Consider the following 19,399-nt stretch of genomic DNA (forward strand, 5'->3'; position numbering starts at 1 on the left):
TAATAGTGATAATGGCATTCATGAGTTATGTTAGCATTTTCTTCTACCTTCAGGCGGGTGTCTCTCGGGCCTGATGGATAAAAATGTCCAGAATCTTCATATTACAGAGTTCATAGATTCCCCTACAGTGTGGAAACAGGCCCTTTGGCGTAACAAGTCCACACCAACCCTCAGAGCATCACACCCTGACCCATAGCCCTATAACCCACCTAATCTACACATCCCTGAACACTAGGGGCAATTTAGCCTGATCAATCCACCTAGCCTGCACATCTCTGGACTGTAGGAGGAAACCGGAGCACCAGGAGAAAACCCATGCAGACACGGGGAGAATGTGCAAACTCCACACAGTCAGTCGCCCGAGGGTGGAATCGAACCTGGGTCCCTGGCGCTGTGAGGCAGCAGTGCTAACCAGTGAGCCACCGTGCCACCATCCTTGAAGCACAGCTTTGCATGTAGTGTTGGTCACTTGGGCTCCAGTCACCTCATCTTATAGAAAATCCCTGAATATACAACAGTCTTCCAGCCTGTGAATATACCTAGGCTAGCCAAATTGTCTCTGTTTGAGGAGCGCCAAAATATTTTGAAAGCTTGCCTTTGTGAGAACAGCTTTAATTGCGATTTTGCCCATCCACAAGAAGCCCAGAATATGCCGCCAACAGTGAGCTTCATTTCTTGATAACTAGAAGTATTTCATGTTTCACAGCTATACATCAAGATTTTGTAAACACAGGTTTCCACCAATATCTTGGCCCTAGGAGTCAGGTTGATGTTATTCCATGCATGCTTCATGAGTCTGCCAAAGATGGAAAATCGTATTTCCTGTATCAAGTTCTATACAAGAAACAGGCTGCTTCTCATCAAAAACCCAAGGTAGCAGCATATGGCATTGAGCAAAAAAATTTTAGTCATATTACTCAGGGAGTCACAAAACATAACCACACACAGTAAATGAACAAAGAAATTACATCACACTAGGAGTTGGGTCTTTGGGCTTTATCCTAATATTATTCTCTCATACTGAAAGTGAATTATCACCTCTTTAAGCTGTTCCAAAAAAAGTGAAGTTGGACCATATTTCCATGCTTCTAACATACATGAAATACAAAGATTCCAGGATTAACATATTGCCAAAATCTTAGAATATTTCTCCAATACTTAAGTTACAGGACAGGATGCAATGCCCACATCATCTTCTAAATTTTAAATATTTAAAGAAATAAACAAGTTAGATGGTTGTTAAAAAGTAATTATGAAGCTAAAGGGAGCACTAATTTTAACAAAACACATTGATGGTAGTCTCTTCAGAATATAAAAGTGAGAGAATCACAGTCGTGATAATCATGTGATATTATTTACAGTGATCCATAGAGTTTCATGAGACTACTTCTATATGTGACATATATGGAGGGATGTTGGTCCTTGGGGTTGGCACTTGCATTTGAAATGCAATTAGTACAGATGTCTGAGGCCTTGCAGTAAAACTCTTTCTTTGTACCCTATGTTCCAGGCTGTTGACCTGCTTGAGCCGATCTGCCTTCTTAGTTTTTCATGCGCTCTTTAATATCTATTTGCCTTTTTGTTCTTCCCACTCTTTCTTATAATAAACATTTAGGCTCACCTGAAGACATTTTGTTTTTTGTAAGTAGATTTTGCAAAGAATAGAAATTACAACTGCTTACGTATATATAAACTTAACGCTCAACGTAAATCATACTTTTTTTCAGTCTATCAGGGATTGTTAGCATTTAAAGAAGAAATTCAAACACCCAGTAATTAAATAACAGAACTATGCCACAAGATTTTAGACTTAAGAAAATCAAATTTTGCTGTATATCAAAAAGAATTAAACAAAGCATGGACTATTAATAAGACAGCTTGTAAAGGTATGCTATCAACTCAAATTTTCAATTACGCATCCCATCCTCAGAGTTCTCTTATCTTTCAAAGTCTTCAAGTTTTATTATTAATTTTTCCTGATACCAACTCCAAGAGCATAGCACACCTCTCCAGAATTCACTCTCATTTCAGTGCTGCAGATATTGCTATTGTACACAATTTCCATGGGCGGGGCGGGGGGGGCGGTGCGAAGTGGCCCACCAATAGCTTTGGACCAAGTGATCCTTCAATTCCTTTACCAATCTCCAACTCTGGATTCCTCAGTTCTGGTGTAAAACCATATGATGTAGGAGCAAAAGTAGGCCATTCAGCCCTTCAAGTCTGTTCAACCATTTAATGAAATCATGAATGATCGGCTAATTCTCAACTCCACCTTCCTGCCTGATCCCCATCACCCTTGATTCCCTTACCAATTAAAAACCTCTCTCAGCCTTGAATATCCATCACGACTCAGCCTGGGCAGCCGTAAGGAACTCTACACATTCATTCTTATTAACTGAGGCTTTGAGCGAGCTTCTTACATATTTTACAATACTGAACTACATTTAAATATGTCTGTTTCTGTCATCAATCTGAAAATTATGACAGCATATCATGAATGAGCAAAAATGCTCTGCAAATCAATAGATAGATACGTTGCTCACACAAAAACATTAGTTTTCTATCCCAGCCCTAGCTCTTCAATCCGAATGAATCTGGTCAAACGCGAGTTATACCCAAAACTACAAAACCTACACCTCACTGGAATCATCACTCAAATTGACAATGAGCAAGGTTAAGCTTTTCAGGCAACGTTAGAATATCTCCTGATAATTAAACATTCTTTTCATACTTTGAAATGAAATATTTGAACTTTTAGCAAGTTAGAAGTTTCTACCTCCTATAGAACAACAGGATGTTTTCTGATTGTCTCTCATTATGAAATTGTGTCTGCAATTCAGGAAGAATGGATAATCAAGCAAAACATGCAGTTCAAAAGTTGCTTTCCCATAAGCTGTTAATAAAACAACAGCCAAATACCTTTATCAAATAAAGACTTAAATCATCAACACATTAAAGAAAGGAAGTCTCAATATGTATAATCAGTAATTGTTGGAGTCACGGCATTTCTTCTTTCCCACATCTACAGTATGGTAAATAGATTAGAGATTTTTGCCCACTCTGTCCCTATTCTTCAAAGTTTCATTTGACAAATCTTTATGAAAATATACTAATTTTCGATAATCAGTTAAACCGATAAGTGTGCCACACAAGTGTTGTAAATGTAGCACCCATTATGGTAATAAACCTGACAAATCAAGAAAACCTCGAATTTAATCTCATGTCTGTAATTAGGTTGGATCAGGGATATGGGTAAGGCACTAAAATTGTCCTCAGCATTACAGGATTAGGAACTGTCAGGGTTCCTGATCATCATCCACTAGGTGGTTAGGTGCAGCCAAATGGCAAGGACAGCTGTGAAATCTTGCTTCCTCATTCTATCTGTCTGCTCGTATTCTTTCTTATCTCACATATGAAAAGTAGTCACTTGGACGACGTGTTCAAAGATGATTATTGTCTCCAGAAACATGTCCTGGCACAACCTTGTCCCCTTAGTAGATGACAGAAAGGAGATGCAAGGGACTGGCTGTCATAGTGGGTTAGGCAATAGATTTCCTATGACACAAGCTCAAAACCAGCTGACATCGGCCAAGTAAATCTATCACAGCGAGCTTCTGAATTTAGGAAATCTCAACCAGTTTCAAGTGGGTGGCAACAAGAGATAATTTCTGTCAAAGGGTAGTTTTGCAGGAGAAATGGATAAATTACATTAATGCTGCAGGAGACTATTTGGAGACTGATGTAATTTTATGGCTAATTATGCTGTGCTTGGGATTGCTTGATGCTGACACTGGATAATTAATAAGGAGAGAAAATGCAAAAGTTCCCAAGTAGTGATATCCTTTAGAACTTAAAACAGATGGAGGAAAGACATGATCTTTGAAAGATATGTTGTTGACATTAATATGACTCTTGAGCAGGAATGATCAGAATCACCTCAATGGTAAAAGGCAGACTTCTACAGTTGCTCTGAGGAGATAGTAACTAAAGAGGCAAACTAGTAAATATTTTTGGTGAAATATGAGACACTTTGTTTGGTAGCAAAGTAGAAAAACATATCCTGATTCAAATGATACTTAGTAACTATGTTATACAAATGGAAGAGATCCATAAATCATGACGACCGCAGGCATAAATGAATTATGCTAGACTTTCCTATCAAGCAATGAACTCATAAGGTATCAGTGTTTCATTATTCTTTTCTCAAATTACATTTTGCAAGATTTATGGTGCAGGCTAATAAATGACTACTGTTGGTTACCATACTTAAGAGCTGCGCTATCACTGGCACTCAAACAAAACACACAAAAGTCTTTTTGCTGCAGTATTTTATTTCTTTGTTTTTAAATGCTACCCATGATATGGCGACCCAAAGAGTAATCAAATTCTCAAATTGGTCAATGACTTTACTCACTGAAGAGACAAAATCTGAAATTCAGATTTTAAATTTGACTATTAAAAATAGAAATACATACTTAATTAAAAACAGCCGTGTGTGTTAAGGTCAACAATATTATGTAGATGTAAATGAAAAAGCTAATGCATCACCCAAACACAGTAGTGTGTCCTTTCATTTTTCAGAAATCTATCAATCATTATTTTGAAAACATGCATGTTACAAATGTTATGTAGTGTAGACACTAAGTTTTCATTTCCAATACACACAAGTGTGTGAATTAAATAATAAGCCTTCCTGAATATATACCTGCAGAAATTAGATTTTACAAAATTTAAATGTTGACGTCGTACTTCAGATAACATTTGAAAACACAGTAATGTGCTCATGCACTAATGTGGGATATTAGAGACTATTAGTTTAGTAGTTTCAATGTAAAATAGAAATACAGTCAAAATATAATTCCTATAGCAGTTCATGTCATAATTACTTTCTGAAGACCAACTGTCAAGAACTCCAATGAAGTTATCAGATCACGAATAGCCCATTCTGTTATTCACAAAGACCATGAATGATCTAACTTCATCATTAACGCACTTGGCTAGCGAAATTTGATTTAGATTTAGATTTAGACTTAAAATTGCTAATTGAGTTGCTTTTTATTTAAAAGAAGTGTTCCATATTTCCATTGCACTGTTTAAGAAAGAATTTTTCATCACTTTTCCCCAAAAGGGCACGGCTTTTATTTTAAGGTTGTGCCACTTGCCTTTCTCACCACTGAAGTAAACCTTCTTTCTATTGACTAAACAAATTCCTTCCAAAACTAGAAAACAACTCCCTCAGATAACTAATTCGTATTCAATTCCATGAGTTTTAATTTTAGTTAAAATCTCTGAAATGGAAACTTCACCACATAACATCTGGAAATCCATATTAACTGCATTTATACACATGCTAATCTCCTACTCTGGTTACTTGCTTACAAAAAAAAAATCACCTAAAGCACTCAGTTAAATCTGCAATTGAGGGCAAAGTGACAAAGTTCATCACTACAGATGTCAGACTAATAGTTATATAGTTTCGTGAATTTGCTGTCCATCGCCGTCACATGCACCTCTTTCTTAATGAATGGAGTTATGTTTGCAAGTTTTCAATCAAACAGACATGACTCCCAAATATAGATAAACTGCCTGCAATTTCCTCATCTATTTTCTTTAGAACCACTGAGTAGAAACCATCAAACTCTCAATGGGAATTTGGAAATTTTTAGTGCTATTATATTTGTTCTTGCTTACTTTTAACTTTAATGAGTTCTGGTCCTTTTTCTCATTATTCCTTTCATTGCAAAATCACATATTGTCTTCTTCCCATATCATGGAACTAGAAACAAAGTAATTATTTAACAAATCTTCCACTTGCTTATTTTCCTTTGCATTATAATAGGTGTTTATTTTCAAATTATTCTCCACCATTCTCAACCAATATACGAAACTGTGAACCCTTGTGCTAATCTTGACCTCTTTTCAATGTTATTTCTTGTAGCTTTTAATATACCACATTGTCCAACTGCTGTTCTTCATAGCTCCTTGGTTTCCTTGCCTTTTCTCCGCCCCCACATTATTTGGAGCTCATTTTTCATTACCTTTCACCTCTGTTGCGACCTATGTTTGTCCATTTTGTTATGTGAAGCTTTTATCCTCTGGAGGCCCATTTTGGTTCAGTACTAAATTTAAAAGTTTTGAAGACCATCCGTTGTTCAGGTGTAGTTTGATCCATAAACAATGAGACTGTGTCACATTTCATTAAAGTAACCCTGACCAAAATCATCAGTAACTAAGGTTTTAGAGTAGGTCTGCAGCTCGGGTTGTGGGTGTTGAGGTTGGTTGGCTCGCCGAGCTGTTTTGTTGTTCCGCAGACGTTTCGTTACCGTGCTGGGTAACATCCTCAGTGCAGCCTCTGATGAAGCGTCGGTGTGTTTTCCCGCGTGGTTTTTAAACTCTGGGGTCCGTTGCGATGGATTGCCTCACTTCCGGGTTTCCTCCGTAGTGAAACGTGTATGGGGTCGAGTTCAATGTGTTTATTAATAGCCTGTTTCGTGGAGTGCCACGCTTCCAGGAATTCTCGTGCTTGTCTCTGCCTAGCCTGTCCCAGGATCTTGGCGTTGTCCCAGTCGACGTGGTGGTTCTCCTTGTCCATATGGATTGAGATGAGTGAGTATTGGTCGTGTCTTTTTGTAGCCAGTTGGTGTTCATGTACTCTTGTTGTTAGTTTCCTTCCTGTTTGTCCGATATAGTGTTTCTCGCAGTCTCTGCAGGGGATCTTGTAGATGACATTGGTCCTGTCCATGGTGGGGAGTGGGTCTTCAGTTCGGGTGAGCACTTGTCGTAGGGTTGATGTGGGGTTTGTGTGCCACTCTGATGCCCAGCGGTCGTAGAAGTCTTGTGGTGAGCTCTGATGTGTTCCTGATGTAGGGTAGTGTGACGAATGTGTCGGGGCGTGTAGAGTCTTTCTGATGTTGTTCCTGTAGGCATCTCCTGACCCAGTTCTTTGGATATCCATTATCCCTGAACACTTGGAAGAGGTATTCCTCCTCCTCTTGGCGCAGAGGACCGCTGGGCATCAGAGTGGCACACAAACCCCACATCAACCCTACGACAAGTGCTCACCCGAACTGAAGACCCACTCCCCACCATGGACAGGACCAATGTCATCTACAAGATCCCCTGCAGAGACTGCGAGAAACACTATATCGGACAAACAGGAAGGAAACTAACAACAAGAGTACATGAACACCAACTGGCTACAAAAAGACACGACCAATACTCACTCATCTCAATCCATATGGACAAGGAGAACCACCACTCCGACTGGGACAACGCCAAGATCCTGGGACAGGCTAGGCAGAGACAAGCACGAGAACTCCTGGAAGCATGGCACTCCACGAAACAGGCGATTAATAAACACATTGAACTCGACCCCATATACGTTTCACTACGGAGGAAACCCGGAAGTGAGGCAATCCATCGCAACGGACCCCAGAGTTTAAAAACCACGCGGGAAAACACACCGACGCTTCATCAGAGGCTGCACTGAGGATGTTACCCAGCACGGTAACGAAATGTCTGCGGAACAACAAAAACAGCTCGGCGAGCCAACCAACCTCAACATCAGTAACTTTGTTGCATGACTCCTTTTCAGTAGAATTCAACCATTTTAATGATCTGTTATACAAAAAACAGTAAGACATTTTCAACAAGCAAGACAGCCTCATTGCTCACTATTCTTTCCAGTACGACGTGCACTCTTTTTAGATCCAAAACTATCTGGAAATGAATCAAGAAATTCACTAGCACCATGACTGTAGCTACTTTGTCAATTCCAATCAAAATTCCCATCTCATATTAAAACTCAATCTTTTCTACAAGCTCGCAAATTTCTGAATGAATAAACTGCCTCTTCACTGACTTTATCATATGGCTAGTGAGCAATTCTGATTAGTTCTAAGCAAGCCCTGGAACACGTGGTTCAGAAGTGCAAAACACCAGCACCCTGGAGCTAGAGGGCCCTGGGCTCATTGTCACAAACTGTGGAGTTTGTGTCCTTGTCCAGAGTCAGGACAAGCAGGGCAGGGTGATATAGGCGGGGTGAGATTCACAGTCCTTGACATCAATGCCGCATTTGACTAAGTGTTACATCAAAAAGCCTGTGTTAAACTGGAATCAATGGGAACTCGGAGCAGGGCGAGGGGGTTGGAGTCACATCTAGCACAAAGGAAGATGACTGTAGTCGTTGGATCTCAGTCATCTCAGCTCCAGGACATCTCTGAAAGAATTCTTTGAGTGGTATCCTATGGCCAATCACGTTCAGCTGCTTCATCAACAACCAATCTCATCATAAGATCAGAAGTGGGGATGTTCGCTGATGATTATACAATGTTCAGCACCACTTGCGACTCCTCAGATACTGAAGCAGTCTATGTTCAGATATAATATGACCTGGAGAATATCCAGGCTTAGATTGACAAGGGCATGTAACATTTGCATCATACAAATGCCAGGCAAAGGCCATTTCCAATAAGAGACAATCTAACCACTGCCCTCGATGTTCAATGGTGTTACCATCACTGAATCCCACACTAAAAATATCTTGGGGGTTACCATTGACTACAAACTCAATTGGACTCATCAGATAAACACAGTGGCTACAAGAGCCAGTCAGAGTCTAGGAATACTGTGAGAAACTGATCTCCTGACTCCCCAAAGCCTGTCCCACCATCTCCAAGGCACAAGTGTGAAGTGTGATGAAACATTCCCCACTTGCCTGGATGGGTGCAACTCCAATACTCGAGGAGCATGACACCATTCAGGATGAAGCAGCCCATTTCATTGACACTACATCCACCATGTGGTGTGTACTAGTTCCCAGATGCACTGCAGAAATTTACCAAAAATTCTTGGACAGCACCTTGCAAACCCACGACCACTCCATCTTGAAGGACAAAGAAGTTACATGGGCACAGCACACCTGCAAGTTCACTTCCAAGCTAGTCACGCTCCTAACTTGGAAATATATCGCTGTTCCTTCACGGTCACTGGGTCAAAAATCCTGGAATTCTCTCCCTAAGAGGATTGTGGGTCTACCTACAGCATTTGGACTGCAGCGGTTCAAGAAGGCAGTACACCACCCTCTTGAAAAGGGCCCAAAACCCATGAGTGAATTTAAAAAAAAGCTGCGGTACCTTCTGGTCATTCACCTCTGTTAATTTGCCTGAAAGATATTTGGGCTGAATTGCTTGTGACAGGAATAGTGTTTCTATTTAAAATACCACAGTTTTATCTCTTGAAAAGACATGGTGCTGAATATTTTAGTGTTAGGTTACGAAAGAATAAAACTGAGAAATGAGTCCTGACAGGACATCTCTCAGCTCACCTTTAGCCTCTGTAATAATTTCCTTCAAGGGAATGAAAGATGGCTGTGATAATGTAACAACTGGGGTACAAGATATGTTTAAGCATAATTGATATTTAAAGTTTTTTCAGCAGCACTGTCAGCAGAATGATTCCCAGGAGTTATAATACAAGGAAATTCTATTGCATATTATGGAAGAATTGGCACCTACTTGGACACAAAGCTTAAATTCTTGACAAAAAGCTAGAGAACTTTCTTTTGTCAAAATAAATGTCAGAACTAAAGTTTAACTTTCATCTTGTCTCATGTTTCTTTTTTGACTTGTCAAACTTCATGGACATCACTGGGACAAATCAGAGGGAGAACCTACTCTGAATTTAGATTGTACGATACTCAATCTCCTGTTGGTAAGTAGCATTCTAATCTAAGAGATTAAGTAACATTACAATCTATGGGTAGAAAATATGCTCATTTAATAATGCATATATTTCAAATCTTTGACTGAATCAGGACACGTATTTTTGGACTGTCTGGGTAAATGAAATAAATTTCTGAACTTGCAACAACGAAAAGTGCATTGCTTAATATATTGCAGAATAAATATTAAACAGACCAATTCAGTTACCTTCAGGTTATGAAATATGAATGTGGTGGATAAAAATAGGGTAGATTTATATAATGAGCTTCAATAGACCTTATAGAATCAAAGCACCGCATTGGTTTAGTTAATTCGATATTGTCTAAATGCTTACCAATTCTCAGGGATTCTACTCTGTTGGTGAAACACTACGTAGCATTTTTTAGTTGTGGGAGGATGATGCAGACAACAGAGAGAGGCCAATCCCAACAGAAAGAGGAAGGAATCAGGCAAATGGGAGGAGGGAAAATGAAGGTTGGGAGGGGTTCGAGCTGGTTATTAGAGGGAATCAATCCTTGAAGGATCAAAACTCTTCAGATTATAGAACATCTGATTCAAGAATCAGCTCGAACTGATTCAAGAATCTGATTCAAGAACACCATGATTAAGCCACTCCCCCTTCAATCACACCTGGAGTCTGTAAATCTCTAAGTAGCTAGGTTTGATTTTACACATATAAACTATATTAGGTAGCATTGTCTCTTAGTAAATTATGCTAGAGAGAGATAACCCAGTTGTGTGTTGTCTCTTGGCTCAAGAGTTTGAAGGTCCTTGCCCTGCCCTCAACATTAGCTGAGACAGTGGAATAAATCTGAACATTAAAATAACACCATCCCTGGATTTTTGGATTTAGTCAAAATAGGCACCTGGCATATAGAGATCACACCTCTTCTCACTTCTGACAGTACAGCCAAAACCCGGCAATTTTGGGCACTGTGGTTGCTAAGTTCTCATCAATGAAGCAAAGGATTGAGGATGGAGAGTACACAGCTTATCAGAAGTTGGGAATAGTTCAAGCTGCTACAGCATTGCTCACACAGGTTGACTCTAGACTTCAATGAATGGTCGGGAACAGCTAATGCTGAGATGAGCGAGAATCCAGTGCATCAACTGTTATAACATGGACGTAAATGTGTTAGGTAAACTACTGACCTCATCCCAGGTAGCGACTGTAGTTGAAATTCAAACACCCAGGAATCACTGCAGACAGAGCATGGAGTGTGCAGTACAGAAAGAGACAGGAGAGAAAGCTGGATTGGGATTGACGCAGTGCTCAAAAAGGTTCCCAGATGGAAGCAATAAACCAACATGGTGTCTAAGGCCTGGATGCCAATCCTGGGGTCTTCCATCACCCTTGTCTTCTGGTCCTACTGGGAGGTGGGAGACTGAGCATTGTGAAGACTGTAGAGTGGAGCGCCAGAGCTGACTTCCTGAGCTGGTTGGGGAAGGTTAATCACAGTGTAACGAACAGACTATGTATCTTCAGCAACAGTTCCTTCCTTTCAACCCCTTCTTTAGCTGGCAGCAGGGAATAGCTCCGCTTCGGTGGACTCTCCCTCGCCTTCAGCTAAGTGACTCAAACCATCAGCAATGTGGTAAGATTGCTAGGCATAGCTGAAGTGCTGAATTGCCTCAATAGCTGTTCCTGTCTGGCAGAGGGGAGACAGCGAAAGCACCAAACAAGTGAATGGGACTGTCTTCTCTCCAAGAACGAAACAATACAAGCTGCAGCATTGGGACAGTCTTCCTTTTCTATACAGGACAAAATGAGAAAGGTTTTCTTGCAATCTAGGATTATAGGATTATTTCAGCAATCTGAAATGCAACCTTTCCCCAACTAAAAATTGATTGTTATGATGAATGATTACCGACCCAAAATGTCAACTCTTTCTTTCCAGAGATGTTTCCTGATCTGCTGACTTTCACCTTGTGTTTTTTATTTTTGGATCTGCAGTACTTTGAATCTGCATTGTTTATGAATTTACTGTCATTGTGTAATGACATGAACAGAATACACACTCAAGGCAGTCAGAGAAATGAGTGTCATCATCTGCCCACTGTTACAAGCAGTTGCACTCTAGTTTGTTTTTTAATAGTCATTGTGGGATCACGTATTGAGTGCACACAAACTAACACTGCAATGTATCATTGCTGCTCTTGATATTAGTTTACTAATGCTGCATTTACTACACAATATTTGTAACCAGACACCAATAATCAATCAATCAGTCTCAGAAGCAAAATACTGTGAATGCTGGAGATATGAAGTAAAAAGAGAAAGTTCGAAAGAAACTCAACAGGTCTAGTAGCATTCATGTACAGAAACTAAGTTTCAGAGCTCCATAACAAGTGCTCCTGTTTTACCAGATGCTTTTTGCGATTGGTGAACCTTGAAAGGGAGTAAAAATATAAAATGCATGAGAGTGAAGGGGAGAATTTCCAGAGGGACAGGAGCCCTAAAACAAAAACAAAATTTGCAGGGCAACGAATTTTTCTCCTTGGCCCTTGTTTCTACTTGTTCCTCAATTCTAACTACAGAATTTCCAAAAATTGCCTCTTCTTATGTAGAGTGGATCTGGTAACATAGTGGTTATGATGCACAGCAAGTAACCAGAAGTCTAGATCCGGAGACAAGTTCAAATTCCAGTATGCCAGCTTCAGAATTTAAATTTCCATCTTTCTGGCCCAGAGACAGGGACACTATCACTGCACCACAAATGCCTGTTATTAAAAGATTGGGGCGGGGGCGGGGGCGGGGGCGGGGGCGGGGGGGGGGGGGGGCGGGGAGCGGATTCTACAATCAAGCATGCACATGACAAAATCAGACCAATATCTTTTTTAATTGCGACCTCAATTTCAGTTACATTGCAACACCTGAGAAAATCAGGGTTAAAGGATCCCGACATTACAGTGATGATGTGCACAGCGTAAGTAGGAGTGCTCATACTACCTTATATAATGGTGGCAACAGAACCAGGACTCCAACCCATAGTAAGGAACATGGACAACAACTTTGTACATCGTGACTTATATTGGCAGACTAGGCCATTCTTCCTGGCATATCTGCTCTCTGAAGAGCAGTCATATTGGATGTAAAAAGTTATAGGTTTCCCTCTCTACAGATGCTGCCAACCTGCTCAGTTTCCAAAACACTGTTTTTATTTCAAATTTCCAGCCTCCATAGCACTTAGTTTTTATAAAAATCTTTAGTGGGGTCTAACTAAAGTGAGCTAACGTATCAATCAACAAGTAAGATTATGACATTGCTCTGCAAAACAATATACTGCCCTTCAACGTGATACTCTATGGAAACAAGGGATAACATTGAGCCAAGATGAACAAAAGTCCAAAACTCTCTTGCAACAAGAAATTACGTACACATTATGACACAAATCAACATAGACATTACACTGTCAGAATGTTTTAGTACTTTTTATGATCTCTGGTAACATGCAAATGCTTCTGATCACTTCAAATGGATGGAATTGTACACGTACAGAGAAATGTATCTACTTAGGTTCAGTTTTGAAGTCTAAATCCAACAGGCACTTCACCTGGTCAGCTCATTTACTTACCAGCTATCTCATGATGAAAATAAAGAATATGAACTTTGCCAATGTATCATTGATACAAGGAGGGAGGAAAGAAACAAGGGAAATAACAGAGGGAGGAAAAGGAGAAACAGTGAAGGATGGTGGCCAGGTTTTGTTGAGAGAAGTTAAATTGAGAGCCCTTTAAATATGGTGGCTTGGACCACCAACCTCACTGCTGGCATTCTAATTTTAACCACGGCTTTTTAAAAAGTTGGCAATCAGCACTCCTAATCTGCTCAGCCCCACGAGCTACCCTTGTGCAATGTTCTTGGCGTTGGACGAGGTGGTTCAACACAGTGCAACAGAATTGTTGTCATTCCATGTCTGCACAAGGTCATATCTGAAAGCCAAGTTCAAGAAATCCTCCTCAGGTATGCCACCCCTCGCAACCTCCAGTGCCCAGCACAACCCCCATACCAAGTTACAGCCCTTCCATGTCTATTTAACTACATGACACTGCACAAAAGCAATGAACCCATAGACAGAAATGGCTGTGTGAAAAGGCCTTACATTCATTCTTTAAACATGTAGACCTTTAAATTTTCAATACTTGATACCTGCACGTACATTGAAACCACTTAAGCCTCTGCAAACAAACACTGTGAAATTGACTGAGGGGTAAAAGAATCAGAGCTGTCAATCAAGCTGGAGCTCAGGTGTTTCGAAAGAGAAATGGTAGTCTAGGCTCTAGGCCAAACCTGGTTATATATTTGTGGTTTCTTTGAGGAAGGAAATCTGTCAGTCCCAATCATCTGGCCCACATTTGATTCCAGAGCCAGAGTAGTGTAGCTGCAGGCTCATAGCAGCTTTCTGAAACAGTCTAATTTGCTTCTCAACTACATTTAAAGTGGCAGCTCACCATCATTTCAACAGCAATTAGGAATGGACAATAAAATGCTGGCCAAGACAGCAATGCTCACACCCGTGAATCCAGAAGAAGTTAAAGAAATATACTATAGTTGACATGACAGAATCATGCTTTATTTTCATAACAGAGCAATGAAAGCTCAAAAGAAATGAGATAATGTAAAATGGACCCAAGAAAAGTAAAATAAAACACATCTAATGCTAGGCCTTCCACGTATATCCTGCCTGATCAGAAACTGACAATAATAATTCTAACAAATCGATTGGGTGTATCCAATGACAAAAAAATGGATTCAAAAAGTACTAAAGTCTCAGCAAATATTACAACTGTTGTATTTGCCCTTTTAAAAGTCCTACATTTACATTTGCAAGCAAGGGTCAGTGCTACTTATAAAGCAATTTACAAACATTACATTGCTGCGCACATGAAACTGAAATCCTCAGGAGCATGAAGAGAAATTCAACAAGAAGGTAGCCTTATTCAAAGTTTAGCACAACAAACATGTAAGCAGAGCAGACAAATACAAATGTATTCAAGTCAATCCTACATCATGATCATCTAGTATAATTGCATCCATATAGGTAACTTTGTCCAAAGCACTGCTAAAACTTACTCAAGAATTTAATTTTTCTTCTCATCTATCTTTCTCTCTGCACAGAAAATCTTGAACTAGTTGCATTTACTGTTGACATTAAGAGTACAATATCCAAACTAGCTCCAAAGAAATCTTGCATTCTTAGGGAGCAGGAAAATAAAGTACTAACCTTATCTATGTGGTAGTGAGGCACAATTTGGTCTTTTAGTATTCAGGTGGTAAATTTCTTCTCAACATAAAAAAGAGCCTCCGTTATTTATGGCTTGCTACTGAAACACAGGAAACATGCGGCTCACAATAAAACCTGGTTAATGTGTCATAAATCAGGGATAACTACTGGCTTTTCCCATCTTTTGTTTAAAAATTTCCCTCATATTTTACACCAAAACAATGACCACGATATTGACTTTTCTAAATAAAAACCGAAAGAGCTGCTGATACTGTAAATCACGAACAAAAACAGAAGTTGCTGGAAAAGCTCAGCAGATCTAACAGCATCTATGAACAAGAAGAGATCAGAGTTAATGTTTCGAGTCTAGTGACTCTTCTTCAGAACTGATGGAGTTCTCTATTTTTTGCACATAAACCGATGTTTCCCCAGCTACCATCAGTTCTGAGAAAGGATCACCATACACGAAACATTAACTGACTTTTTTCTGCACAGATGCTGCCAGACCTGCTGAGCTTTTCCAGCAACTTCTATTTTTATTATTGACTTTTCTACCATTCCTACTCCTTCTAACGACCTAATTTATCAAAATATCTTGAAATGGTACCTTTGCTAGAATTCCCTAAAACAGGTAATTATTGTTGCACATTATGCAACATGAAAGGAGCTCGTAACCCTAAAATCAACTGCATTTACAACACTGTCAGCTGTCAGTAGACGGAGTTATAAGGTCACGAGATAATTTTGCACTCCAGAAACACGAGCACAAAAATATAAACTGACACTCCAGTTCAGTACTGAGGGAGTATTGTGATAGTGACATCTTGCAGATAAGATATTAAATTAGAACACTGTCTGCTCTCTCAAGGGGTCTTAAAAGAACATTAAAAAAAAAACCAGGGAAGTCCTCTCCAGTACTTTGGTCAATATTTATCATTCCATCAACATCTGTGGAAGAGCATTAGCCAGCCTTGATCACATTGTTGCTTTTGGGAGCTTGCTTACAACAGCAACTTAAACTCAGAAATACTTAACTGGCTGTTAGGGGATTTGGAATAAACACAGAATGCTGGAGAAACTCAGCAGGTCTGGCAGCACCTGTGGTTAGAGAATCAGAGTCAACATTACAGGAGTTCAGCACGAGCCTCCTACAGGACTGAATTTTCCAGCATTCACAGCCTTTTATTTTTTATCATACTAACGAGTTTTAGCATATCCTAAAGTCATAACAGGCATCATATAAATGCAAGCCTTTCTTTTGCATTGAGTTGAAACCAGCTTTCGTAAAAATCATGCCAGCTCCATACCCAAGCAGCTAAGCACATTAAGATCATGACTGCTTAGCACTAAAATCAATGAAGATCCTAGTCAGTATTAACTGTCTGAATAGCAGGAAGTGCTTGTATTTCAGGTTTCCAGCAACCACAGTATATTAGCTTTACTTCATTGACTAAGTACTCTTCATGCAGCTTTAGTACTTCTGAATTACAGAAGGGTAAAGAAATTGGCCAGGAATCCTATACTTGATCTGCAAGCAAAACCCCCAAGTATGTCTGGATGGAACCAAACCCCGTTAAATAGCCTGCAAAAATTTATAATCAAAGCTTACACAGAAATAGTGATGACTGGTGTGAGATACTTGAAACCATGCTCCATCAATACAACATCTTTAGAAGGCAGGAGGAATAATCAAGCTGTCTCTATATATACTAAATTTACTCCATTTAAAAAAAAGTAGAAAATTCCTTCACTAATTCAATGTTATCTAACATATGCACACTTACTGAAAAGCTATTGCCCGCTTTAATGATTTCGACATGGCTTCTCACTGCTCTTCTCTTCATGCTTATGCACTGGTCTCTAAAATGTATCCATTGGATAATATCAAAATCATCCTTGTGAATGTTTTCACAAGGATAACTGCCAGAAATTTTTGCTGATTTGCTAAAACAATATTTTAAGCACAATTACTGAAAATTACTTAATATGCCTATTCACCAAATATAAATAAAACTGGCTTTTCACATTGTATTCAAATTACCCATCGAAAGTCAAAGTGAGAAATCCGCTACAATATAATCAATATTAATGCAGAATGAATTGAGAATTTTGAGAATTCATTTGATATTCGAACGTATGAAGGAGAAGCAGCAATAGACCATTCACTCCAAGCCTGCTGAGCCATTTCAGAGGAGCATGACTGATCTAACAAACCTCAAATCCACATTCCTGTCTAACTCTGACAAGCTTTCCTCCTTAACAAAAATCAATCTATTTCTATCTTAAATTTATTCAAAGACAGCTTCCAAGACTCTCAACTTGCCAAGAAACATATTGCCTTATCTTGGTTTTAAAGGGCAATCCCCTTGTTAAATAGTGCCTCCGAGTTCCAGATTCTCTCAAGAGGAAACATACTCTTCGCATTAACCCTGTCAAGATCTTGCTTCAAAGATGACCATGAACCACCCAAAAGAACAATTTTGGACATACACTCATATTATAGCACCTAAAATTTAAATGGCTCAAATTCAGCTGACAGTGCGTTCATGCAAGATCCAAGGTCAGAAACTTGGCCTCGTATTTCAACATAAGGTGCTGCTGGTTCAAAAACATCTTTATGAAAGTAATCTTATCTCTCAGTGAGATATAATACGCTGTACATACTCTCAATTTTATTGTGTCAATTCTACCTATAACCAGAAAATCCAAAATGTTCTTGGCATATCTCAACGAGGAATTCAAACTCAAGTAAATAACTTGCTTCATAAAACAGAAATACTCACCAGGCATAGATGGAGCTGTTGCCCGGTACCCATTATTATTTATCGTTCCTTCGTATGCAACAGTTACATCATACACGGCATCTAGGTGGCCTCTCATGGTGTTAATAGCTACTCGCGTTGCCTTCACACGTGGTGACATTGCATGTTTTAGTGCTGGCAGTCCTGGAAGGCAGCAGAAAAAATACTTAATTGTAAAGGAAAATGTTAAAAATTTAAAACGATGAAGTACAATACAAGAAGGCTAACATTAAATGTTAAAGCATCCCTGTTGTGCAATTACATTTGCAGATGATTTTATGCTAAATATCAGATTGTATTCTATTTTTAGGATAATGGGATTGATGTGAAATATTACCACCTTAGGACATGTGCCAAGAGCAAAATGCAAAAAGTTAACACAACAGGCGATACGGTTTCAAGTTGTGTAATTGTGTAAAAGTTTTGTTTGACAGCTGACATTGCGAAATATTGTTGGCAAAACAGAGGATTTCAATTGTTTGTCATGGTCATGGTCAAAGCATAATATGACATTCAATTTCATTTCCTGAGGAGACACATGCTTTGACATATCAATTAAATAATAAGCTGAGATCTCATTTTAGAGTCTCTCAGAATCAAAGATGACTTGCTTTCACTCTGGCTTGAAGGGTTCTGAGATATTTGACAACTCCAAAATGTATTCTGCAAAATACTGCTACTTGAAAGGTCTGGTAGATAAAATGTTAGGAGGTTTGTGCACTTAGATACTCAACTTCACCTCTGTATGTTCCCGATGAAGTCTCTCAAGATGCCTTCCCGAATGAACATACTCTATTTTGGCTGAGAAGGTGGGGACACCAAAGACTCCCAAAAAACCTTTGAAGGAAGTCCCTAAACCATTTCAGTTGTCCTCTGGGAATCTCCTGCTGCAGCCAAGTTTGGAGTAGAGCTGTTGTTTTGTGATTTTATTCATATAATAGCAATCCAATGACATGGATGCATCCTAATCTCACTAAGAGGTGAGCTACTGAATCTATAATCTACATCTATCAGGATTCCAAAAAACACCTTTATACTTTATCAGTTATATTTTGAAACACTTATATCATTTATCAAGCTAAATTACAAAACTTAAAATGATGTCACCCAAACATTTCAGGTGTTCATTGTTGTGAACTTCCTTGTTTCATTGCTTTATCCTTCCAAAGATGATAATATTTCATATCAGACTGATGATCCCAACAATATAGCTATATGTAGAAAATGTGGCAGCATCTAAAATTTATAACACTAAGGCAGTGTAGACTTAAGTAAGCTAAAGCTCTAAAGGACACCATTTACACCAAAAAACTGTTATAATAATGGCTATGGCATGATAATGTTTTTCCTTCACATTTCTTTAGAATGCACTACAATGTTAGGTTTCTACTTCAAAGTTCTTTTTGTTTGAACTTACCCATGAACTTTCTTCCAATGCAATATAGCAGAGGCATATATATCAAAATAATTGCTTATTTGAACCTTGTCTGGTCATAATCATACTCTCGGCCACAATAAAGCAGGGACTATTAATTAAACATGGCAAGTTTACACAGATGAGCCAATAGTATTTTATTAACTTGCACCAAAGATACTGTATAATTGTACTACAGTGCTCAATTCCAGCACAAAGGAGCTGAGCAGGTAATTT

The 19,399-nt window shown here is 39.1% G+C and overlaps 1 protein-coding gene across 1 annotated transcript in view; it reads right to left on the reverse strand.

Moving 5' to 3' along the window:
• The window catches only part of agpat5 (1-acylglycerol-3-phosphate O-acyltransferase 5 (lysophosphatidic acid acyltransferase, epsilon)), a 96,476-nt gene that overhangs the window by 23,766 nt on the left and 53,311 nt on the right, over positions 1 to 19,399 (reverse strand). The window contains exon 6 of the mRNA XM_048596759.1: positions 17,731 to 17,892. Within this exon, the coding sequence (XP_048452716.1) occupies positions 17,731 to 17,892 (162 nt within the window). The remainder of the gene's footprint in view (positions 1 to 17,730; positions 17,893 to 19,399) is intronic.

This window comes from Rhincodon typus, chromosome 5 (assembly GCF_021869965.1).
Source record: "Rhincodon typus isolate 14 chromosome 5, sRhiTyp1.1, whole genome shotgun sequence".
In the NCBI taxonomy this organism is placed as follows: Eukaryota; Metazoa; Chordata; class Chondrichthyes; order Orectolobiformes; family Rhincodontidae; genus Rhincodon; species Rhincodon typus.